The sequence below is a fragment of the Mobula hypostoma genome, chromosome 4, assembly GCF_963921235.1.
Source record: "Mobula hypostoma chromosome 4, sMobHyp1.1, whole genome shotgun sequence".
NCBI classification, from domain to species: domain Eukaryota; kingdom Metazoa; phylum Chordata; class Chondrichthyes; order Myliobatiformes; family Myliobatidae; genus Mobula; species Mobula hypostoma.
The window spans coordinates 104,799,004-104,825,750 of NC_086100.1; the positions used below are offsets into that span (position 1 = coordinate 104,799,004).

General features: G+C 39.0%; 1 protein-coding gene across 1 annotated transcript in view; it reads left to right on the forward strand.

Annotated features, from left to right (window-relative positions):
- Positions 1–26,747, forward strand: part of tll1 (tolloid-like 1) — a 408,920-nt gene that overhangs the window by 306,631 nt on the left and 75,542 nt on the right. Inside the window, exons 17-18 of the mRNA XM_063046335.1 lie at positions 1,524–1,704; positions 21,029–21,154. Coding sequence (XP_062902405.1) covers positions 1,524–1,704; positions 21,029–21,154 — 307 coding nt within the window. The remainder of the gene's footprint in view (positions 1–1,523; positions 1,705–21,028; positions 21,155–26,747) is intronic.

Genomic DNA, 26,747 nt, shown 5'->3' on the forward strand with positions numbered 1-26,747 from the left:
TGTCATTTTAGAATAGAGTGACTTAGGAATTTCTTTAGCCAGAGTGTGTTAAATCCGTGGAATTCTTTGCCACAGGCAGCTATGGAGGCCAAATCTTTATGTATACTTAAGGCAGAGTTTGATAGATTCTTGATTGGTCAGGGCATGAAGGGATACGGAGAGAAGGTAGGAGACTGGGGCTGAGAGGGAATTGGATCACCCATGATGAAATGGCGGAGCAGACTCGATGGGCCAAATGGCGCAATTCTACGCCTATATCTTATGGTCTTATCGTCTTAAACTAACTTAAGCTGACTTCAGCAAAGTTGAGTGTTTTGAAATGTAAATAAGCAGTCAACAAAAAAGATATCACCCCTAGCTGACTCCCCAACTCTACTGAACTCCACAGAACTCCAAAGCATGAATACATAACTGAACTCTTCTACCATGCCCCTGCCCATGTGACTAACTACCATAATAAACACACAAATCAAAATATTATGCAGATAGAAAACAGATACATGGCTCCTACACTTGACTAGCTTTTTACATTTTGAAGTGGTTATTTTCACTTTTGCACCCACTCTCAGCAACTCTGACTCATGTGAAGATTTTTTTTCTCCCTGCAACCCATCTGTCTGCCTTCTCAACCCTTACTCGTGTGGCATCCTCCGCAAATATTTCAGGGAGATTTTAAACCGATGGTTTTCTAATCTAGGAAATGGCAGGCAATATTAAATATTGAGAGAAAATTGGGATATAGAGTGGCAGTGCTTTTTAATTTCCTTTGTTGAAACTCAAAAATCCAATTTTAGGTGGGTTTGTAAGTGGCATATATTTTCTGCAAATTGGAGTTTGGATGCTCATTAGAATTTTATATAAGGCAAGATCCAAATTACTGAACTGTTAAGCAGAAAAGAAAAGGGGCCTCTTTCTTCCCCCTTAGCCCAAATAACAACTTCACTTTGGTTATTCCTTTCTTGTGAAGAGCTGCTTCATATCCATTAGTATCTTTCACATCTCCAGAGTTTAATATCATGCACATCTATTCACATCAATTGTTCTCACTATGATGGACTAATTTCAAACAATTTGATCAGCTTCTTATTGATTCTGGTTGTAACATGTCTGTCATTTTCTTTGTTTTTCTCTTTTCTTGTCTTTCCTTCTGATTCCTTTATTTTTGATTCTTCTGTTTATTTTTATAATTTATTGTTAAAATGGATAATCAACTTAACATTGAAATGAATTTGCTATTCAATATTCCTCTCAATAAATTCATTTTTTGATTGAAGTTGATTCCATCTATTGGATTCATGCTAAAAGTGATACATCTGAAAGAAATTAACCTTTTATTATGAGTTATTAGTTGCAAGTTATTAAGCTTCAAAACTCCTTCTTTATATTTACACAATTGATAAGTGTGCCATTACAATGCTGAATGGGTTTAAAAACACCAATGGTGAAAAGCAGACAATGGTTATAACCAAATGTAACCCATTCATACTTGAAATAATCTGTTTGCTTATCTTTTTTAACAACAGATATGCAAATATGATTATGTGGAAATCCGCAGTGGCCTTTCATCTGATTCCAAGCTTCATGGAAAGTTTTGTGGGACTGAAGTGCCTGAGGTTATAACATCACAGTACAACAACATGAGGATTGAGTTCAAATCTGACAATACTGTTTCAAAGAAAGGATTCAAGGCCCATTTCTTCTCAGGTATGTTGATCTCTACAAAACTTTCAGTCTCATATTTCATGTTCAAGTGATAGCAAAAACTGCTAAGTTAATGATTGCTTATCTGCTGCCATATGGTTATGGTAATATCTTGGCACTTGTTATTATATTTATGGATGGTTGACCAGCCAGTTTTGGTTAGATGTCCACAGTCTCAAAACTGATGCTTACAGAAGATTAATGTCTAATTTGCAATTTTCCTTGCGGGTTCATTTGAAGATTTCTTTCCTTTAATTTTTAAATATGTCCCTTCTACAATACATTATTAGGTATTGATCCATGCTTTCTGAAGGTAGTAACCCGACATCTTGAACTTTTTAATAGGATGATGTTCTTGGGCATTTATAGATCAAGAAGGAAGGTGGGTATTTTAAAGAGCATCAGGTGGATAAGTCACCAAGGATTGAATGGATACATCCTAGGTTATTGAGAGAGGCGAGGTAAGAGATTGCTGGGACATTTAACAAATACCATCGTATCCTCACTAGCAACAGGCATGATTGCAGAGAACTTGGGAGTGGCCAATGTGGTTCCTTTGTTCTGGAAGGAAAGTAGAGATAAACTTAGAAATTATAGACTAGTGAGCCTCACATGTGGGTAGTGGGGTGGAGATGCATCTCCACCAAAGGAAGCAAGGCACTCCTTCCCTCCACTAGCTTGCAGCTCACACTTGGGCAAGGTGTAGCACCTTCTTAGCCTCCCCCCCCCCACCCCAATCAGGATCATGTGAGGCTATGGAAGCAGGTGGTAGATGGCCATAGGAGTAGCTGGTGCATATCACAAGTCCTGGTTATATGAAGGCAGGCAATCTCTGAAGAGTATTGATAACGGCTGGGATCAACTGTCTTGTGAAGGCACTGCCCAGAAGAAAGTAATGGCAAACTACTTCTGTAGAAAAAATTGCCACCCGCGACACCCACATAATGATGATGATGATGATGATGATGAGTTCATGTCAGGGGTAGGGAAGCAATTGGAAATGGTTCTTAGGATAGGGTTTGCAGATATTTGGAAAAAAATGTAGCCTGATTAGGGAGAGTGAGGATAGCTTTCTGTAGTGCAGGTTAATTTACAGTGTTGAAAATATAGATGGGTGGGTTACTAAGTTTGCAGATGACACCAATATGGGTGGGTTTGTGGACAGTGTGACAGACTATCAAAGAATATAATGGGATATAGTGCAGTTACAGACATGGACAGAGATATAGCAAATAAAATTTGATCCAAGTAAGTGTGATGTGTTGCACTTTGGAAGTCAAATGCAAGGGAAAAGGATGCAGTTAATGAAAGGACTCTTAACAGCATTGATGTACAGAGGGATTTTGGGGTCCAAGTCCACAGATCACTGAAAGTGACTACATACAGTGCCTGGAAAAAGTGTTCATCCTCCACCCCCTTGGAAGTTTTCATGTTTTATTGTTTTGCAACATTGAATCATAGAGGATTTAATTTGGCTTGTTTTGACACTGATCAACAGAAACAGACTCTTTTGTGTCAAAGTGAAAACAGATCTCTACAAAGTGATCTAAATTAGTTACAAATATAAAACACAAAATAATTGATTGCACAAGTATTCACACCCTTTAATATGACACACCAAATCATCAACGGTGCAGCCAGCTAGTCAGTCAAATAATTAGTTAAGATGTTCCAGCTATATATATAAACCTGTGTGCAGTCAAGGTGTTTCAATTGATTGTAGTAAAATGCACCTGTATCTGGAAGGTTCAACTGCTGGTGAGTCAGTATCCTGGCAAAACCTACACCATGGAGACAAGAGAATACATCAAGCAACTCTATGAAAAGGTTATTGAAAAGCACAGGTCAGGAGATGGATACAAGAAAATTTCCAAGTCACTGAATATCCCTTGGAGTGCAGTTAAGTCAATTATCAAGAATTGGAAACCAAATAGCACAGCTGTAAATCTGCTGAGAGCCATCCTCAAACACTGAGTGACTGTGCAAGAAGGGGACTAGTGAGGGAAGCCACCAAGAGGCCTATGTCAACTCTGGAGGAGTTACAAACTTCAGTGGCTGAGATGGGAGAGACTGTGCAGGCAACAACTGTTGCCCAGGTGCTTCACCAGTTGCAGCTTTATGGGACAGTGGAAAAGAGAAAGCCACTGTTGAAAAAAGACTCAAATAAAAACCTAGCTAGAGTTTACCGGAATGTATGTGGGAGACTCTGAAGTCAGCTGGAAAAAGGTTCTATGGTCTGATGAAACCAACATTGAGCTTTTGCCATCAGACTAAGCACTATGTTTGGCATTGGCCAAACACCACACATCATCAAAAACACACCATCCCTAGAGTGAAGCATGATGGTAGCTGCATCATGCTGTGGGGATCCTTCACTACACCAGTCCTTGGAAGGTGTGAAGGTAGAGGGTAAAATGACTGCAGCAAGACACAGGGAAATCCTGGAGGAAAACCTGATGAGGTCTACAAGAGAACTGGGACTTGGAAGAAGATTGGTTTTCCAACAGGGCAATGACCCCAAGCATAAAGCCAAAACTATGCTGGAATGATTTGAAAACAACAAAGTTAATGTCCTGGAGTGGCCAAGTCAGAGTCCAGACCTCAATCCAATTGTGAATTTGTGACTGGATTTGAAAAGAGCTATTTATTCACAATCCTTATGCAATCTGATGAAATTTGAGCAGTTTTGCAAAGAAGAATGGGGAAAAATTACAGTGTTCAGATGTACAAAGCTGTTAGAGGCCTATCCACACAGACTGTAATTGCTGCCAAAGATACATCTACTGAATACTGATTTGAAGGGGGTGAGTAGTTATGCAATCAATCATTTTGTGTTACATAATTGCAATAAATTTAGACAAATTTGTAGAAATTTGCTTTTATTTTGACAGGAAAGAGTCTTTTCTGTTAATCAGTGTCAAAAATGCCAAATTAAATCCACAGTGCTGTAAAACAATAAAACTTGAAAACTTCTAAGTGGGGTATGAATACTTCTTATAGGCACTGTAAGTAGACATGTCTGTAAAGAAGGCATCCGAAATGTTTGCCATCACTGGTTGCGGCATCGAGCATAAGGGTAAGAAAGGAATGTTGCAACATTATAATCCATTGATTAGGTTGCACTTGGATTAGTGTGTGCATTTCTAGTCCCCATTTAGGGAATTGATATCGAATCTTTGAAAATAGTTCAGAAGAGATTTGAAAGGATGCTGTATGAATTAGAGACTGTGAGCTGTGAGAGGTAGGATAAACCTGGGCTATTTTCTCTGGAGCATTCAAAGCTGAGGGATAGCTGACACAAGTACAGTATAAAGCATTATGAGAGGCATAGAAAGAAAGGACAATTAGTCTTTTTCCCAGGGTAGAAATGTCAAGTAGTAGACAACATGCCTTTAAGATGAGAGGAGGAGATGCTCAGGGCAAGTTTTCTACTCAGAGTGGTAGGTGTCTGGAATGGTTTCTTAGGGATAGTGGTGGAAGCAGATACAATAGTGGCATTCAAGGGACTGTTACATAGACACATGAATACGTAGGAAACGGACAGATAGTTTAAGGTGGCATCACGTTTAGAGCAAACATTGTGGGCCAAGTGTCCTGCCCTGTGCTCTACTGCTCTGTGTTCTATGTTTGTGATGGCAAACGATTTGCCAGTCTCACTCCGATTTGTGTGTATTACGTCTAACCAAACAGGAGTCCTGAAGGGATGCCTATCCCTATAGATTTCATTTTGTGAAATGCTGGGAAATCCCTTGAAGCAAATCACAGTTCCCTCACCAGTACAGTGCATGGTTCAGAAGGGAGACAATGTCTTTAATAATGGTGAAGCAGTAATCCTTCCATTTTACTTATCTTCAGTAGGCTTCATGCTTACCTTGCTTACTTCAAGATTCACCAGTTACAGTAATGAATTACTCCCCCAACTCTGCCCCACACAAAAACATAATCGTCCTTCCTAAAGCTATTTTGAGTATATTTTATAAATAAGCTCTACTGTCAAAAAAAAATCACATGAGGACATTGGACACAAGAAGTTTCCATCCCTGAATTTAAATACGGTCATACAGAGCATAAATAAAGAAATAAATACGTTTTTATATTTTAAAACACTGCGAATGTGCTGTTTTTTTTCTCTGTTTTCCTTGGCCAAGACCATTCTTGAAGTTGCTTTCTGTTATACCACTGATGGTTTGTGGTGGTGTTGAGTTGGTGCCAAAACTGGATTCTGAAGCACTTGTAAAACATTCTGCAAAGCTGGAGACATTACTGATGAGGATATCCATATGCTTTTTAAAAATATATTCATTCATGACATGAGGATATCACTCACAGTCAGCAGTCCATCAGTTAGTGAGGCATTTAATTGCAGACACAGTTACAATGTTTGAAAGGCTTTTGGGCAGGTGCTTCGATAGGAGAAAGCTAGAGGAATGCAGACCTAATACTGGTAAAGAGGCTTCACATTGATAGGCATCATGATTGCCATGGATGATGTAGGCTGAAAAAGTCAATTGCTGTGCTGTTCGATTCTATGGTTCTAACAGAAGTTACATTTGAAATTTGGACCAAATTGGGTAAGGAAGGCCAATTTTGCACCTGAGGGGACATTACTGAGACAAAATATTTAATATCTCTGGTATCCTTAACTAGATTGCCATTTATTAAATTCCATATTTATTTAGTTATCTGGAATTTAAATTCACCCAGCTCCCATGGCATGGTTAGAACTTTTGCCCTTAGGTCATGGTCCAGACTGTGCCTGCTAGAATCTGTAAAGTAACAATTATACTGTGTACCCCTGCTGTGCTCCAATGAACGTAGACAACTTAGAGTCAGTCAGCTTCCAATGCCAACTTGATGACAAGATCTCTGTTTTGGAGCCCGTGCTACCTGTTACCAGCTGGATAAAGGCATCCGTTAGTCTTGCGAGACTATGGATCTGCGCCTGGAAAGTCTTCACTCTCTAGGGCGCAGGCCTGGGCAAGGTTGTATGGAATACCAGCAGTTGCCCATGCTGCAAGTCTCCCCTCTCCATGACACCAATGTTGTCCAAGGGAAGGGCATTAGGACCCATACAGCTTGGCACCAGTGTCGTCGCAGAGCAATGTGTGATTAAGTGCCTTGCTCAAGGACACAACACGTTGCCTCAGCTAGGGCTCGAACTTACGACCTTCAGGTCGCTAGTCCAATGCCTTAACCACTTGGCCACGTGCCCACTCCAGCTGGATAATAACCTGCCTTCTAGCCAATAGAGCTGTTACCTGAGTTCAGTCCTGATCTTGGGTGCTGTCTGTGTGCTTTCATGTTCTTCCTGTAACAGTGTGAATTTCTTCCAGGTGCTCCAATTTCCTCTGGGCACTAATGCTCCCTCCCACATCCCAAAAAGATGCATGGATCATGTATCTGGCCACACACTAGAGCCCTCTGCATTCTCCTCAAGGTGCACCCTCACAACCAGTTTTCTAACATTTATTAATGTGAAGACATGTTTAATCAAAGTCATTTTATATACTATCTAGTGAGTGGCTGGGTTCTGATCGCTGCCTCTTTGTCACAGAAAGGCCTGTTGATTCATTTTCTTTACTTTCTGTTGATCCATATTCACACCCAACCACAAGGGCTTTAAATTGCACACCGGCTTTTTAACTGAGATCTGATCAAAAGCTTTCTTTTAGTGCGAATATACCAGATTCATTGTCTCTTCCTTATTCTGTAAATTACATCCTCAAAAATTTGCAGTAGATTAGATAAACGTGACTTCAGTTTTACAGATTTGTGTTGATTTTGTCCAATGTTGTCACTTTTCCCCATCAGCTCAGCTTCTGCATCTTTTATAATGTGTCCCTGCATTTTCTTCATGATGTCAGGATAATGATCTTCAAATCTCTGTTTACTCTCTACCTCCTTTATGAAATATTGGGTTTACTCTAAATTCAATCCATTGGAATTGTTTCAGTCTCAAAAACAGGTTGGAAGTTGACTATCAATGCATCCACTTTCTTCTGTGCTCTGTGATACAGACTACTGGAATCTAGAGTCTTAATCGTTACTTAATCTCTTCAATTTCCCTTATGCACCTGAATGTTACTGATTTTAGTTTAGCTTCTTCCATCTCCAGACCCTGTTGTAGCAACAGTTTGCCTTAAGCTGTATAGAAAATCTTTAAACTGAAACAAATCCAAAGGCAGTTTACAAAAGTATAGAAAGCCTTTATAAATAAAGGGAACAATTATGAATAGCATTGAAACTGTGAGTGAAAATTTGGCCAACAGGGTCCTTAAATTCTGAGTGTTTTTTAGTATTATGGATATGGTCGCACCATTGCTCTATATAACGGTTTATAGCAAATAATACTGTTGGTTTTCCTAATTATTTGCAGCACATATGGATGAGCATTTACGATTCACATACCAAGACACTCAGATTTATCTACATCTCAGTGGCCTGTAGAATTGCAATAATTTGTGTCTGTTTCAGTTTCATACATTGGACTCTATTTGATAGATCTTTGCCCAGTTATTTAACCAATCAATATTTCCTTAATTTCGTTCTCTTTGTGTCATTAGCAAATTTAGCAGCAATCATGTTGATGCCTTTATCCAAGTAACGTGCAGACACGGCGCCATGAAGTCATATATCCTTAACTTCCTCCAAGTCTGTGCAGACAATCAAGTATCTATCAAATCCATTCTCACTTCCCATCACTCTGCCTATAGCCTTCTGTACAATGGTGTTTCAAGGACTCATCTAAATGCTTTTCAAAATGCTCTGAAAGCTTATCTCCAAAAGGCTCTTGCACTGTGCATTTTTGATTTCAATCACCCTTTGTGTGTGGGGGCGGGGAACTACTCATGGAAAAAAACACTCAGTTAAACCTCTTTATATCTCCCAAGTTTAAACCCCTCCCTTCAGTTTGTAGGCACCAGGTAACCGGAAAAGGTTTTTCAGTGTCTATATTATCCAAGCACCTCAGGTTCCACTAAGACTTCTCTGCTCTAAACAAAAACAAATCCAATTCATCTAGTGTCATCATATTCTTTCAATGCTAGATCAAGGCAACATCCTGGTGGATCTATTTTACATTCTCACTAGCGCAATCATTTATTTGGTATAGTGCAGTAGGTAAAATGAATAAATTTTCAGCCTACCTAATATTTGATACCATTGTGCCATAACGTAGAGTGATGGAATCGTACAGCACAGAAACAGGCCTTTCAGCCCAACTCTTCCATGCTGACCAAGGTACTAGACCTATTTGGCCTATATCTCTCTAAACCTTTTCTATCCATGTATCTGTCCAATGGTCTTTTAAATGTTGTCATGAACCTGCCTCAACCATTAACTCTCTTCAAAAGAAAAATCACATTTCTGTGTCTTTGTTAATGAAGGCAAGTGTCCATTATACATCCTTATCCATATTACCTGTGCTATTGCCCACAGAGATACCGGGATGTGTACAACAAGGTTACACTGCTCCTTTGTACTTCCTAGTGGCCCAACATTTATTTTGTATATCCTAGACTTATTAGTCCTTTCAATATATAGCAATTCACATTTTTCCAAGATTAATTTATATATATAAAATGAGTTTCCTACATCAATCTCTATGCAACACCTACCATATCTTGCCATCTGGAAGAATACCCATTTTTCCCTACTCTGTTGTCAACCACCTATGTCAAGATGTGCCCTTTAATTTTCCTCAATAACTTTTGATGTGGCATCTCATCAAATGCCTTCTGAGTTCATTTGGCATTGAAAAACAACATGTGTTATTTCATTAAAGAATGTCAAAAGAATAATTAAACCTGATTTCCCTTTCACCAAGCAATGTTGACATATCGCCATTTATTATCACATCTCACAATAACGAATGTCTGTATTAAGTTTTCATTTAATTTGGTGAAATAGAAGTAGTATGGGTAATATTAAAGAAATGTACATACAATGTGCTTGAAGATTTGTAAATCCTTATAGAATTTCCTCTATTTCTGCATAAAGATGACCTAAAATGTGATCAGATCTTCACAGAAGTCGTAAAACTAGATAATGAGAACCCAATTAAATACATAACACAAAAATGTTATACTTGTTTATTTATTGAGAGAAATGATCCAATATTACATGTATTGGAGAAAGTATGTAAATCTTTGCATTCAGTAACTGGTGTGACCACCCCACCCCCCAACTCTTGTACAGCACAAACATTTCTGGTAATTGTTGATCAGCCCTGCACATCAGCTTGAAGGAATACTAGACCATTCCTCCTTACAAAACTGTTTTAAATTCATCAGTATTTCTGGGATACCTTGCATGAACAGCCCTCTTCAGGTCATGCCACAGCACCTCAATTGGGCTAAGATCAGGACTCTGACTTGGCCATTTCAAGACACAAATTTTCTTCTTTTTAAACCATTCTGATGTTGATTTACTCTTTCAGATCATTGTTGCACATGCCACCTTCTGTCAAGCTTCAGGTGATGGACCGCTACCCTGATATTCTCCTGTAAAATGTCTTGATACAATTTTGAATTTATTGTTCCATCAACGATTGCAAGCTGTCCAGGCCCTGAGGCAGCAAAGCAGCCCCAAATCATGATGCTCCTTCCACCGTACTTCACAGTTGGGATGAGGTTTTGTTGCTGGTGTGCAATGCCCTTTTTCCTCCAAATATAGCAGTGTGTATTTCTGCCAAAAAAGTTCAACTTTTCTCTCATCTGTCCACAGAACATTGTCCCAGAAGTGCTATGGAACATCCAGTGGTTTTTGCAAACTTCAGATGTGCAGCAATGTTGTTTTTTGTGGGGAGCAGTGGTTTCCTCTATGGTGTCCTTCCATGAACACCATTCTCGTTCAATGCCTTTCTTATAGTGGACACACGGGCAGAGGGTTTAGCAAGTTCTAGAGACTTCTGCAGGTCGTTTACTGTTACTCTTGGGTTCTTTTTCACCTCCTTCAGCATTGCACGTTGTGCTCTTGGTGTGAACTTTGTAGGATGCCCAGTCCTAGGGAGAGTAGCAACAGTACTGAATTTTCTCCTTTTGGAGACAATTTCTCTCACTGTGGACTCAGGTCCTTAGAAATGCTTTTGTAGCCTTTTCTGACTTGATGCATCTCTACAATTCTTCTTCTAAGGCCCTCTGAAAGTTGTTTTGATCAAGGCGTGGTGCACATAAAAAGATCTTTCTTGAGAAGTACAGGCTCTGTCAGTAACCTGACTTTGTGTGTCTTTAAAGGGATGTGCACCTCTAAAACACACACCTCCAATCTCATCTCTTTGATTGGAACGCTTGACTCCAAATAACCTTTGTAGAAGGCATTACCCTAGAGGTTCACATACGTTTTTGAACCTAGACTGTGATTGTTTAAATGGTGTACTCAGTATTGGTGAGAAGAAGGACAATTGTTAGTGTGTTATTAGTTCAGGCAGATTGTGTTTGTCTATTATTGTGACTTAGATGAAGATCAGACCATATTTTATGAGTAATTAATGCAGAAAACCAGATAATTGAAAAGGGTTCACAACCTTTTTCTTGCAACTGTATGTAGGGTTAAGTAAAGGTCAGATTGAATAGAATACCACAACTTCTGTTAGACTGGTTCATCCAGAGCATATGGCTGAGTGAATACATTTGCATAAACCTCCTGATCTTCAGTTTAAAAATTGAACATCAATTAATTGAAAAAAATTAGTTAAAGCACAGGAGCGCCTACAGGACTGCTTCAAATCTATGGACTGGACTGTATCTATGACCTGACTTGGTCCAACCAAGTAGAGTTCACTGCCAAGAAGGCCCACCAGCGCCTTTACTTCCTGAGAAAACTAAAGAAATTTGGCCTGTCCCCTAAAACTCTCACTAATTTTTATAGATGCACCGTAGAAAACATTCTTCTAGGGTGCATCACAACCTGGTATGGAAGCTGTCCTGTCCAAGATCAAAAGAAGCTGCAGAAGATCGTGAACACGGCACAGAACCTCACACAAACCAATCTTCCGTTCTTAGACTCACTTTACACCTCACGCTGTCGGAGCAGTGCTGCCAAGATAATCAAGGACACGACCCACCCAGCCAACACACTTTTCATCCCTCTTCCCTCCGGGAGAAGGCTCAGGAGTTTGAAGACTCGTATGGCCAGATTTGGGAACAGCTTCTTTCCAACTGTGATAAGACTGCTGAACGGATCCTGACCCGGATCTGGGCCGTACCCTCCAAATATCCAGACCTGCCTCTGGTTTTTTTTTTGCACTACCTTACTTTCCATTTTTCTATTTTCTATTTTCTATTTATGATTTATAATTTAAATTTTTAATATTTACTAATTTTTACTATTTTTAAATATTTTTAATATTTAATGTTTGTAATCCAGGGAGCGGGAAGTGCAGAATCAAATATGGCTGTGATGATTGTACATGCTAGTATCAATTGTTTGGCGACAATAAAGTATAAAGTATTCAGGGATTCATCTTTGAACCTGGATGAGTATGCTGCAGTTGTTACTGACTTCAATAAAACCTGTGTTAATGAATGTGTGCATACAAAGACCTACTGTACATTCCCAAACCAAAAGCAGTGGATGACCGAGGAGGTACGTCATCCGCTGAACACAAGATCTGTGGTATTTAAGTCTGGTGACCCAGGCCTGTGACCAAAAACCAGGTATGATTGGCAGAGGGCTGTTTCAAGGGTGAAGAGTTAATTTTAAACAAGGTTGGAGGCAACATGCGATGCACGGGAACTCTGGCAGGGTCTTCAAGACATTACTTCCTACAAAGCGAAACCCAATAACATGAATGGCAGCGATGTTTCACTACCAGATGAACTCAACGCCTTCTATGCCTGCTTTGAAAGGGAGAACATAACTACAGCTCTGAAGATCCCTGCTGCACCTGATGACCCTGTGATCCCATCTCAGAGGTGGATGTTAGGCTGTCTTTAAAGAGAGTGAACCCTTGCTAGGCAGAAGGTCCCGATGGAGTACCTGGTAAGGCTCTGAAAACATAGAAACATAGAAAATAGGTGCAGGAGGAGGCCATTCGGCCCTTCGAGCCTGCACCACCATTTATTATGATCATGGCTGATCATCCAACTCAGAACCTCGCCCCAGCCTTCCCTCCATACCCCCTGACCCCCGTAGCCACAAGGGCCATATCTAACTCCCTCTTAAACACAGCCAATGAACTGGCCTCAACTGTTTCCTGTGGCAGAGAATTCCACAGATTCACCACTCTCTGTGTGAAGAAGTTTTTCCTAATCTCGGTCCTAAAAGACTTCCCCTCTATCCTCAAACTGTGGCCCCTCGTTCTGGACTTCCCCGACACTGGGAACAATCTTCCTGCATCTAGCCTGTCCAATCCCTTTAGGATTTTATACGTTTCAATCAGATCCCCCCTCAATCTTCTAAATTCCAACGAGTACAAGCCCAGTTCATCCAGTCTTTCTTCATATGAAAGTCCTGCCATCCCAGGAATCAATCTGGTGAACCACCTTTGTACTCCCTCTATGGCAAGGATGTCTTTCCTCAGATTAGGGGACCAAAACTGCACACAATACTCCAGGTGTGGTCTCACCAAGGCCTTGTACAACTGCAGTAGTACGTCCCTGCTCCTGTACTCGAATCCTCTCGCTATAAATGCCAGCATACCATTCGCCTTTTTCACCGCCTGCTGTACCTGCATGCCCACTTTCAATGACTGGTGTATAATGACACCCAGGTCTCGTTGCACCCTCCCTTTTCCTAATCGGCCACCATTCAGATAATAACCTGTTTTCCTGTTTTTGCCAACAAAGTGGATAACTTCACATTTATCCACATTAAATTGCATCTGCCATGAATTTGCCCACTCACCCAACCTATCCAAGTCACCCTGCATCCTCTTAGCATCCTCCTCACAGCTAACACTGCCACCCAGCTTCGTGTCATCCGCAAACTTGGAGATGCTGCATTTAATTCCCTCATCCAAGTCATTAATATATATTGTAAACAACTGGGGTCCCAGCACTGAGCCTTGCGGTACCCCAACCTGTGCCAACCAACCAGTAGGAGTATTCAAGGATATTTTCAACTTCTCACTGCCATAGGTGAAATTTCCCACTTGCTTCAAAAGGACAACAATTATACCAGTGCCTAAGAAGAATAATGTGGGCGGCCTTAAAATCTATCACTCGGTAGCACCCACGTATACAGTGATGAAATGCTTTGAGAGGTTGGTCACGACTAGACTGAAGTGCCTCAGCAAGGACCTGGACTCATTGCAATTTGGCTATCGCCACAATAGGTCAACAGCAGACGTAATCTCAGTGGCTCTCCACACGGCTTTAGACCACCTGGACAACACAAACACCTATGTCAGGATGCTGTTCATCGACTATAGCTCAGCATTTAATACCATCATTCCCACAATCCTGATTGAGAATTTGCAGAACCTGGGCCTCTGTACCTCCCTCTGCAATTGTATCCTTGACTTCCTAACCAGAAGACCACAGTCTGTGCGGATTGGTGATAACATCTCCTCCTCACTGACGATCAACATTGATGCACCTCAGAGGTGTGTGCTTAGCCCACTGCTCTACTCTCCCTATACACATGACTGTGTGGCTAGGCATAGCTCGAATACCATCTATAAATTTGCTAACAATACAACCATTGTTGGTAGAATCTCAGGTGGCGACAAGAGGGCATACAGGAGTGAGATATGCCAACTAGTGGAGTGGTGTCACAACAACAACCTGTGAATCAATGTTAGTAAGACGAAGGAACACATACCAATCCTCATAGAGGGATCAGAAGTGGAAAGAGTGAGCAGCTTCAAGTTCCTGGGCGTCAAGATCTCTGAGGATCTAACCTGGTCCCAACATACTGATGTAGTTATAAAGAAGGCAAGACAGCGGCTGTACTTCATTCTGAGTTTGAAGAGATTTGGCATGTCAACAAATACACTCAAAAACTTCTATGGGTGTATCGTGGAGAGCATTCTGACAGGCTGCATCACTGTCTGGTATGGCGGGGGGGCTACTGCACAGGACTGAAAGAAGCTGCAGAGGGTTGTAAATCTAGTCAACTCCATCTTGGGTACTAGCCTACAAAGTACCCAGGACATCTTTAGGGAGCAGTGTCTCAGAAAGGCAGCGTTCATTATTAAGGACCTCCAGCACCCAGGGCATGTACTTTTCTCACTGTTACCATTAGGTAGGAGGTACAGAAGCCTGAAAGCACACACTCAGCAATTCAGGAACAGCTTCTTCCCCTCTGCCATCTGATTCCTAACTGCAGTGGTCCCCAACCACCGGACTGCAGACCGGTGCCGGGCCGCAAGGCAAGCGCTACTGGGCCGCGAGGAAACGATATGATTCGGCGATATGAGTCAGCTGCACCTTTCCTCATTCCCTGTCACGCCCACTGTTGAGCTACTATGCATGCGAGGTCATTACCCGCACGTCATCCATGTCAGCGTGGGAAGATCAACTCCTCGAGTTTGCAAATGACGGCGGGCTGAAAATTATGTTTGCCATAACATCTCTGCCGGCATTCTGGATGAAAGTCAAGGCTAAAAATCCTGAGATAGACACGAAAGCACTAAAAACGTTGCTTCCATTTCCAACGTATCTCTGCAATGAATGCAACGAAAACTAAATTGCGGAATAGACTGGACATAAGGAACCCCCTTCGAGTATCGCTGTCTCCCATCACCCCTCGATGGGGGCCGTCTTGTTGTAGGAAAACAAGCCCAGGGCTCCCACTGATTCAGCGATATTGGTGTGTTGCAATAATTTTATATGTTCATACGGGGAAAATATGCGCTGTGTGTTTAATATCCAAACGTTACTTGAAATGTTATGATGCTATTGACTTACTTATATAACTATATAACAATCACAGCACGGAAACAGGCCATCTCTGCCCTTCTAGTCCGTGCCGAAGGCTACTCTCACCAAGTCCCACCGACCTGCACTCACCCCATAACCCCCCATTCCTTTCCTGTCCATATACCCATCCAATTTAACTTTAAATGATAATATCGAACCTGCTTCTGCCACTTCTGCTGGGAGTTTGTTCAATACATATTTCAAGCCCCCCTGTCCTCCCCTGATAATTGACTTATCACTATATTCATGCGAGGAAAATATGCGCTGTGTGTTTAATATTAAATTCGTTAGATAAACCCTTTTAGAAACGAAATTGTGTATTAGCCACTTATCACCGATATTCCGGTCGTGATTAATAGCGCCCCCCTCCCGAACAGAATCGTCAAAAACGATTTGTAGCAAAAAACGGCACGTGCACGCATACGCAAGTCACGCAAGCGCACTGGTGTCCGCGCAAGGCTTCATGGTCATTGTAGTCTTTTCGGGGTAAACACAACGTATTTGACTGCTACTGTACTCTTGTCCGTTGGCAACCATCTCCCCCCCCCCCCACCCCCTGGTCGGCCAGTCCGCAAGAATATTGTCAATATGAAACCGGTCCGCACTGCAAAAAAGGTTGGGGACCCCTGCCTAAATGGACATTGAACCCTTGGACTCTGCCTCACTTTTTAAAATATACAATATTTCTGTTTTTTGCTCAATTTTTAATCGATTCAATCTATGTATACTGTAATTGATTTGCTTATTTATTATTATTATTTTTATTTTTATTTTTTCTTCTATATTATGTATTGCATTGAACTGCTGCTGCTAAGTTAAAAAATTTCACGTCACATGCCGGTGATAATAAACCTGATTCTGAATTGCTTTGATGTCAGTCAGATAGCTTCTGTTACTGTGTTTAGGTAGATTATAAAGCCAAAGTGGGACATTTTCAGCAATACCCAGGAACTGACCCAAGTCAGCAGGTGAGATGATGAGGAGTGTCACGTGGACACAGAAGAGAAAGGGCCCTTGGTTAGATTCACTGACAGTGTGTGTTAGTGAAGGAAAAATTCATCTTGACATATGCCAACAGTTCAGAATGTAGGAGTAAAATGCACAATGGGAGTGCTGTATTAAGTTTTCTGTGAATCAGGTGAGATAAAAGTAGCTTTGGTAATCTTAAAGGAATGTACATATGTGGAATATAAAGCTCGGAGTGAATAGAAAAGGTGTTTTGCTAAGGAGAGGCAGTGGTTTAGGAAGATGCATTTTTACCATGTTAAGTACCATGGAGAATTTGAAGAAAGATAATGTATGATTTGCTACTTGTCACAGTTGTAGAGAATGCCATATATGATTTTACTCAGGAGATTTTAATCCTGTGAGCAGGCTGAATGGATGATTCTAAGACTCGTGGCTATCATTTGCACAAGTATTTTAAAGTTGCTTAAATAATAGTATTTTAAAGTTGCTTAAATAATAAATGCCCTTTAGGTGCATGCATATTCCATATACTTGCATTTCTGTTTAAAATGCATTTACTACTTTTAACTATTGATGATTATCAGCCTAGTAGACATGAAAGGAACTTTTAAATATAGCATTCAGCTTTGGATTTCTTCATTTAGTTACACATATGTGACTTCTTGTCAGTTATTTCCTGTTGGTCTGCAGAGTGTATCCATTTACATTTTTAAAGTTAGGTTACCTCCCTGATTTTTTTTCACAAACTTCCTGGCACAGACATATTGAGGTCATTGGAACATCCTAGGAATCTATCCTGGGACCTTCTGTTTTGTCTGTCTTTAGAGACCACCTTTACCATTGAAAAGAATCACTTGCATAGTTGAATGATTTGAGTAGCGCTACAAGAGCATTAGATAGTTTATGCAACTATGATACAAAAATAATGCTTTGATTAAATGAATTTACTGTTTAGCATGCAACAGATCCTTGTCTGTATAACAAAAGCATTCAAGATACGAAAACAAAAGGTATTCATTCTGGCGTGTAAAGGGGAAAACAAGTCTATTTTTACAGGTTTTTCTTCTGAACACATTTCCTTGTAGAATTGAGTTGGCATTGATAACTCTCACTAACTGAACATCACTGCATTTGGTCCATGTGAGGAATTAATTGACCTAAAGCACCGACTCCAAGTACTACAGGTGGAGTGGATTGTTCCATCTATATTTGCCAATACTATCACCTGCTGAAAACTTGCACAGATTGTCATAGTTGGTAGTTCTACCAATGAAACTGTCTTGGCAATGTCCTACATGGGAGGTTGGTTAAGAAGATTCAGTCACTTGACATTCAGGATGAGCTAATAAATTAGATTAAACACTGGCTTGCGAGAAAACCAGAGAGTGGTAGTTGAGGGCTACCTCTCTGACTGGAGGCCTGTGACTAGTGGCGTGCTGCAGGGATCGGTGTTGGGTCCATTGTTGTTTGATATCTATATCAATGATCTGAATGATAATGTGGTTAACTTGATCAGCAAATTTGCAGATGACACCAAGATTGGGGGTGTAGTGGACTGTGAGGAAGGCTATCATGACTTGCAGAGGGATCTGCATCAGCTGGGAAAAGGGCTGAAAAATGGCAGATGGAATTTAATGCAGACAAGTGCAAGGTTTTGCACTTTGGTTGAATGGTAGGGCACTGAGAAGTGTCGTAGAACAAAGAGATCTGGGAATACAGACACATAATTCATTGGAAGTGGCATCACAGGTAGATAGGGTCATAAAGCTCTTGGCACGTTGGCCTTCATAAATCAATGTATTGGGTATAGTAGATGGGATGTTACTTTGAATTTTTTTAAGACATTGATGAGGCCTTATTTGGAGTATTGTGTGCAGTTTTGGTCATCTACTTAGAGGAAAGTTGTAAGCAAGATTGAAAAATTGCAGAGAAAATGTACAAGGATGTTGCCTGGTCTGGAGGACATGAATTATAAGGAAAGATTGAATAGTTTAGGACTGTATTATTTATAGTGTAGAAGACTGAGAGGAGAATTAGTAGAGGTATACAAAATTTTGAGTGGTATTGATAGGGTAAATGCAAGCAGGCTTTTTCCACTGAGATTGGGTGGGACTAAAACAAAAGGTCATGGGTTAAGAGTGAAAGGTGAGAAGTTTAAGGAGAACATGAAGGGAAACTTGTTCACTCAGAGGGTCATGAGAGCGTGGAATGAGCTGCCAGCACAAGTGGTGTGTGCAAGCTTGATTTCAACATTTAAGGGAAGTTTGGATAGGTACTTGGATGATAGGGATATGGAAAGCTCTGGTCCCATTGCAGGTTGACAGGATTAGGCAGTTTGATTGGCTTTTACATGGGCTAGATGGGCTGAACGGCCTGTCTCTGCTGTATTTCTCTATGAATCGATGATTCTGAAGAACTTAAAAAGAATATTGTGTCATAATCAGCAGACAAGTACTTCACATGTTTGTATACTTTGTCATCAATTACCAGGATCTAACACAATTAAAATAACTTTAAATTCTGCATCAAAAATAAGGAGCATCATACATAAAGATACAATTAATTGCATGTATGTCAACTGAATCCAACGACAATAATTTCTCTGCCCTAGATTGTTAAATATTACCGGAGAAGTTCCAATAACCCAGCACCCTTGGAATTTCAGTGGCACTGTACAAAGAGGTTTTCTGAACTGTTGGATGTTTTACACCAGAACATTATTTTTTAATGTTTTATTTAATGTTTTTTACATATTACATAGCAGTATACTAAAATTTTCCAGCGAACCGGTTGAGTAGGAAACAGAACCTCATGAGTTTAAAGGGAGCAGGAAACAGAATTGGGTGAGTTGCAATTTCTTAGTTTCAGTTTGTATGTGTAAGCCATACACCAACTCAGTCATGTATAGTGAGGCTGGCTGCTGAACCTTTGGAATTTCCAAACTAATGGACACCACATTATAGGAGTTTTACTAATAATATGTTTCTGTGATAGTTAAGTACTCCATTGCATTGTAAAATTAAAGGAACAGAGCCTCTGTATGTAATTGTTGTGAATAGGCATCAAATGGAAGGAACAATCAGCACACACTTACCTCTGGTGCCATCTCGATGCGTTTTCTTTCACAGACAAGGAAGCACCATGCAAAGAGAGAATTTTTATTTTTGAATCTTGCAAGAGCCTGATGCAGGTTTCCCTTTCCAGCCGTGTACGTATTATTGATGGACTGGTGGCCTCTGAAAGATTCAGAGGTACGGCCATGTGTCCTCTGATGGGTTGGCATCTAACGTAATTTTCATCTCATGGGGACTGACACATCCATTGAAAACTGTAAGACTGATTTCTGTGAATATATTTTTTCTCCCATGATAATCCATTCATCAAAGCTAATTAGTCTACCCATACAAAATGCATCCTCAACTGAATTCATTACACCTCAAGAATGCAATATATAGCTGATTTCTACAAAAGCTGTAAGTTCACTGCATTCTGTGTGGCTGAGCACCTATGCTTTTTATTTGGTTACAGAAGTAAAAAAAAGTTCTCCGTCCTTTTCATTTTATAAAGTATGAAGTCCACTTACCTTGCCTAGGTAATGCTTATTTTCTGTGTCTCTGCATATCACTTTATTTTTAATTGAAGTATGTTGATTTATTGTGAAGCATTTAGTCACCAATCAAATTGCAATCCTTGAGATGCTTATTTTGTCATTTTTGATTTCTGTTATTCACCCATTTAGTGCCTTGGCTTTGCATAGGTTTTAAGTGATAAAGCATCTAGCATCATGGAACAGAGAATGTCAGAAACAGTCTGCAGTTTTGAACAAATGGATGAACTGCCCTTGGCTGATATGGCAGCTCTTATAGAAAAGAAAGGAGCTGACTGCCACTTACTGGAATGGCTGCTAATATTATTATGGCTTTTCTTCCCTGCAGTGAGTTTGTGTCTGTTATGTAGATTCCAAGGACTTGTATCTTCTGTGCTAACCTTTGCTCGATTCTAACATAATCATATCTTTTTTTAAAGAATTAGTTCACATGAGTGAAATTTTTACTAATATAATTCCTTGAGTTCCTCTGTTTGCAGAAAACAGGTTAATTTCTTATATTTCTTAACTGCTGGCTTAACCTGTGTGTTTCCGAAATCTCCAGATTCATTCAAGCATAATGCACTGCCGCGCACTTTTAAATTACAGATGGTTTACAGTGCAGGGCTAAGCCTTGCTGAGGTGACTATCAACAGCTTGGACCCATTGCCGAATCCAAAGTATCTTTCTGTGCTTGCTTGATGGATTGGCAATTGTAGGGGAAAGTGCAAGCTTAATAATGAATGGGTACAGCTAAAGTAGAAGGTATCATGGACACTCAGGCCTATACTTTAGTTTACCTTGGTCTGGATGAACGCACATTGGCATATTTAATTCTTGCTCTGTGGTTGGGGTTAAGGATTTGTAAATGTACTGTTAGTTGCATGATCCCCCTTTGATCTCTTCACAGATAAAGATGAATGTTCCAAAGACAACGGAGGCTGTCAACATGAGTGTGTCAATACAATAGGCAGTTATGTTTGCCAGTGTCGAAATGGATTTGTACTACATGAAAACAAACATGATTGCAAAGAAGGTATGTGTTGGCTTTGACTGTTTGGACAAACAAGTTTATTTGATATTTAAACCGAAAAATGAACTGCTAGAATAACTCAGGGCATTACTCCCAGCTGCTTAAAAGCTAAATACTGCAGAGGCTGGAAATCTGAAATAAAGTAGAAATCCTGGGAACAAATTGTGGAGAAGGAAGCAAAGTTAAATTCAGGTCAGTGATCTCATATCAGTTTTGATGAAAGGTAATGCTCCTGTAATGCTAATTTTATTTCTTTTCACGCAGATACTCATCATATTCCAAGTACTTCTAGCATTTTCTGTTTTTATTTCAGATTTCTAACATCTGCAAACACAGTAGATCCTGCTTAATTTGTCCAACAGTTAATTGGGGCACACTTAGTTGGAACAACTCTTAAATAACAAAAACTAATCAAAAAAATAGTTAGGATTCCCTGCATTTATTTGAGACACTGTGCCAGTTACTAGGGCAGGAGACTGTTGCCGAACGGTGTCAATTGCATTCCATTAAACACTACACCGTGCTTAGAGCGAACAGTTTTTAAATATTATCAGTTGTGTGGTTTGTATTCAAAAAGCCGTGATTTTTATCACTGATAATTGGAGAGAAATAAGCAGATAGACAATTCAGAACTGTTTTGCTCACCGTGGATTCCAAGCATTCAGACTTAGAGATGCCAGAAACGGCTGGGAGTGAAAATGAAAAAATTTAATTATTTCAAGTTAGGAACGCCAAAGAGTTCTAACATACAACGGTCATCTTGAACGTTCCAATGAAAATGAAGATTTGGAGGATACAATCGCTGAAAGTATTGTATGAAGACAGTCCATTATCTGCAATTGGAGTCTGCACTAATTTTGTTCACTTACAGTCAATCCAAAGGACAGGGCAGTGTGTTGGTTTTCTGACAATGTGTAAAACCTGTGCAGGAGTGTTTTTAAAGTGGAAAGCCCTTCGCTCTCTATGAGGCATTGCAGAAACTCCTTCCTGGCTGTTGGATCTCACCGTTGATCTCATCTACCCATTCCTCTGGAGTTGACATCACATGCCAGAACAAGCATATCCCTGTCTCACCAGAGTATGAGGCCCGCCAGCTCCCCTCCCCTCCTCTCAATTAGCCCGCCTGTTGAAGTGCTATGGCTGCTGTCACATGCAAACAGCTACTTTACAGGTGAGGGCTGAGTGTCCTGTGGGGACCAAAGGTGAGTGAGTTGTGCCAGAATGGACATGACAAGCCCCATCACCAGAGATGCTACCCCTCCCTAGGCACCCCATACATAGCAGCATACACTGAACGAATTGCTGTCGGTAACTATCAGGACCAATACACAGTTTTATAGTACATATGCAGTGTTCCACTTTGTTTGGTATTTCATTTAAATACATAATCTGTTGCAGTTAAATGGCATTTTATCTTTGTTATATGTTTTTAACTATTTCCATGAAACTTTGGCTATTTGGGCCAGCTGCTAAATTGGGCCAAAATGTATCGGTCCTAATGTGTCCACTGTATTTGATTATTATTTTCAAAATGTAACTTCGGGAAGTAGCTATTAATTGCTTGCATTCTGAACTGACTAATGTATTTTTCCATTGATGTGAATTGGGAGGATCCCTGTTTCCCTTGATGCGAATTGGAAGGATCCCTTAACACCTGTTGTGTACTTATGGGCTTCAGAAGATAAAACCCACAACACCACAGCATCTGCAGAGTATTTTGTGCGTAGAGGATAACACCACTTGTTCAGTGAAATTTCATTTACTTAACCCCCTTGTGAAATTTATGAATGGCCAGTGGTGAACATTGCATTATCAATTTAACAGGGGTTCCATTAATATCCTGTTATGAGTTATTGAAAACCATATTAGAAACAAGTAACACACATCAAAGATACTGGTGAACGCAGCAGGCCAGGCAGCAGCTCTAGGAAGAGGTACAGTCGACGTTTCGGGCCGAGACCCCTTGTCAGGACCGAGGGGTCTCGGCCCGAAACGTTGACTGTACCTCTTCCTAGAGATGCTGCCTGGCCTGCTGCGTTCACCAGCAACTTTGATGTGTGTTGCTTGAATTTCCAGCATCTGCAGAATTCCTCGTGTTTACGTTTAGAAACAAGTCACTTTTTACACCTTAGAGAGTTATTGAACAACAATAACATGTTTGAAATATCCTGGTTTAATTTTTCTCTTGTTCCCTTGTAAAAACACAAAATATTTAATTGAATGAGTTTGAAGTGAGCTCCCTTAAAATTCTTTCTTTCTTTCTTTTTCAATCTTTTTATTAGTTTCAACATCAATCACATTACAAAGAGTAAGTAGATAGTAATTGGGATTATGTTAATTGATAGTAATTATTAATGTTTACAGTCAGGTAACCCACAGTTAAAAACATCCCAAAATCACACAGATTAACAACAAAATATATAAAGATTATACATAAAATATAAAATATCATAAAAGAACAGAAAAAGAAAAAAAATCCTCTTAAAAAAAAACTAATTTACCCAAACTAAAGAAAACTACGGGAAAAAAAAGAAAGGGCTATTATGATACCTCAGATAGAACCAATAGTGTCACCACTTCCGCTCCTCTCCCTAAATATTGAAATCACGAAATAGATTGGCAAGGGTCAAATTACATCATGTGGAAGTATTGAATAAATGGCCTCCAAGTCTCATCAAATTTAATAGATGGGTCAAAAATAACACTTATAATCTTTTCTAGATTTAAACAAGATATAGTTTGAGAAAACCAATGAAATGTTGTAGGAGGATTAATCTCTTTCCAATTCAATAGTATAGATCCTTCTAGCCATTAAAGTAACAAAAGCAATCATCTGACAAACTGAAGGGGTCAAATGATGTTTTTCAATCATTGGTAAACCAAAAATGACAATAATAGGGTGAGGTTGTAAATCAATATTCAAGACAGTGGAAATAATATCAAAAATATCATCCCAATATTTCTTCAATAAAGGGCAAGACCAAAATACATGAGTTAATGAAGCTATCTCAGAATGACAACTATCACATATAGAGTTTATATGAGAGTAATGACGAGCTAATTTATCCTTAGACATACAAGCCCTATGTACAACTTTAAACTGTATCAACGCATGTTTAGCACAAATAGAGGAAGAATTAACTAATTGAAAAATTTTTTGCCATTTCTCAGTAGGTAAGGTAAGCTTAGGTTCCCTTTCCCAGTCATCCTTAATTGTATTGGAAACATCTGGATTTATTTTGCTTATCATATTATAAATAATTGCTATTGAACCTTTCTGAAAAAGGTTTAGATCCAAAATATTTTTCCGATATAGCAGCAGAATATGAAATCGGAAAGGTAATAAGAACAGTATTTAAGAAGTTTCTGATCTGTAAATATCTAAAAAAAAATGTGATCTAGGTAAATTATATTTATTAGATAATTATTCAAAAGACATAAAACAATTATCTGAAAATAAATCAGAAAAAAGTATTATACCCTTTGTTTTCCAAACCAGTTACGCTTGATCCAAAAAAGAAGGTTGAAAAAGAAAGTTAGATATAATAGGGCTAGTTAAAATGAATTGATTCAGTCCAAAAAATTTTTGAAACTGAAACCATATTCAAAGAGTATATTTAACTATTGGGATATTCATTTGTTTGTCCAGTTTAGAAAAATCAAAAGGAAGTGGGGTCCCTAAAATAGAACCCGATGAAAATCCTGAAACAGAATTACATTCAAGATTGACCCATTGTGGACTTGGAACTGTATCCCAATTCCATGTCCAAAATTTTAAATAATGAATATTAATCGCCCAATAGTAAAATCTAAAGTTTGGCAATGCTAAGCCACCCTCTTTTTTGGGCTTCTGTAAGTGTCTTTTACCTAATCTAGGATTTTTATTCCGCCATATGTGTGAGAAAATTTTTGAATCAACATTATCAAAAAAGGATTTTGGAATAAAAATTGGCAATGCTTGAACTAAATATAGAAACTTAGGTAAAATAATCATCTTAACAGCGTTGATCCAACCAATTAATGACAAAAACATTGGTGACCATTTAGTTATCAAACCTCTAATCTGATCAAGTAAAGGTAAAAAATTAACCTTAAATAAATCCTTGTGCTTCTTAGCAATTTTAACTCCTAAATAAGTAAATTGATCAGTAACTAATCTAAATAGTAAATATTTGTAAATTGGAACCATCATATTTAACGGAAAAAGTTCATTCTTATTAAGATTCAGTTTGTAACCAGAAAATTTACTGAGCTTAGCCAACAAGGATAAAGTTGCAGGAATGGATTTTTCTGGGTCAGACATATATAATAGTAAATCATCTGCATATAATGATAACTTATGTATCTCCTTCCCACGAGTAATACCAAAAATGTTTGGTGAATCTCGAATTGCAATTGCTAAAGGTTCTAAAGCAATATCGAATAATAAAGGACTTAAAGGACAACCCTGTCTAGTGCCACAAAATAGCTGAAAAAAGGGAGATTTGATTGTTAGTCAAAACCGAAGCTAAGGGAGTATGATATATCAGTTTAATCCAGGATATAAATATCGGGCTAAAATTAAACTTCTCAAGCGTAGTAAATAAATATGGCCATTCAACTCTGTCAAAAGCTTTCTCAGCATCTAGTGAGATAACACATTCTGGAGTTCTCAGTGAAGGAGTATAAATAATATTTATTAATCTCCTAATATTAAAAGATGAGTAGCGATTTTTGATTAATCCAGTTTGATCCACGGAAATAATTGGAGGTAATACCTTTTCTAACCTGGATACTAGTATTTTAGAAAAAATTTTGGAATCAACATTCAATAAAGATATCGATCTATATGATGCACATTCAGTAGGATCCTTATATTTTTTTTAAATGAAGGAAATGGAAGCTCCATAAAATGATTGTGGTAGTTTACCTATAACAATGGCATCTCTAAAAACTCTTCACAACTGGGCAGAAAGAATAGAAGAGAAAAACTTTAAAAATTCTGCTGTATAACCATCTGGGCTGGGTGATTTACCAGAATTCATTGAAGAAATAGCCCCCATTATTTCTTCATCCATGATAGGTGTTTCTAACTTTAAACATTCATCGTGTATTAATTTCAGAAAGTTCAAATTGCTCAAAAAAAATCTTGCATCTCCCCGGGATCATGAGGAAATTCTGACTGATATAAAGATGTATAAAATTCTTGAAAAGATTTATTAATCTCATCATGATCAACTGTTGAAATATCATTAGGTTTACAAATCTTATTAATTTGACATTTAACCAAGGCTGTTTTTAATTGATTGGCTAATAATTTACCAGATTTATCACTGTGTATATAAAACTCACTTCTTTTTTTCATTAATTGATTTTCTATTGACGATGTTAAAACTAAACTATGTTCCATTTGAAGTTCAACTCTCTGTTTGTAAAGCTCCTGATTGCGAGCAATAGCTTATTGTTTATCGATCTCTTTAATCTTGTCAATCAACACCAATATTTCATTCTTAATCTGTTTTTTCAATCCATCCGAGTAAGAAATAATCTGACCACGGATATAAGCTTTAAAAGTATCCCATATAACCCCGCTGGAAATTTCATCCATAGTATTGGT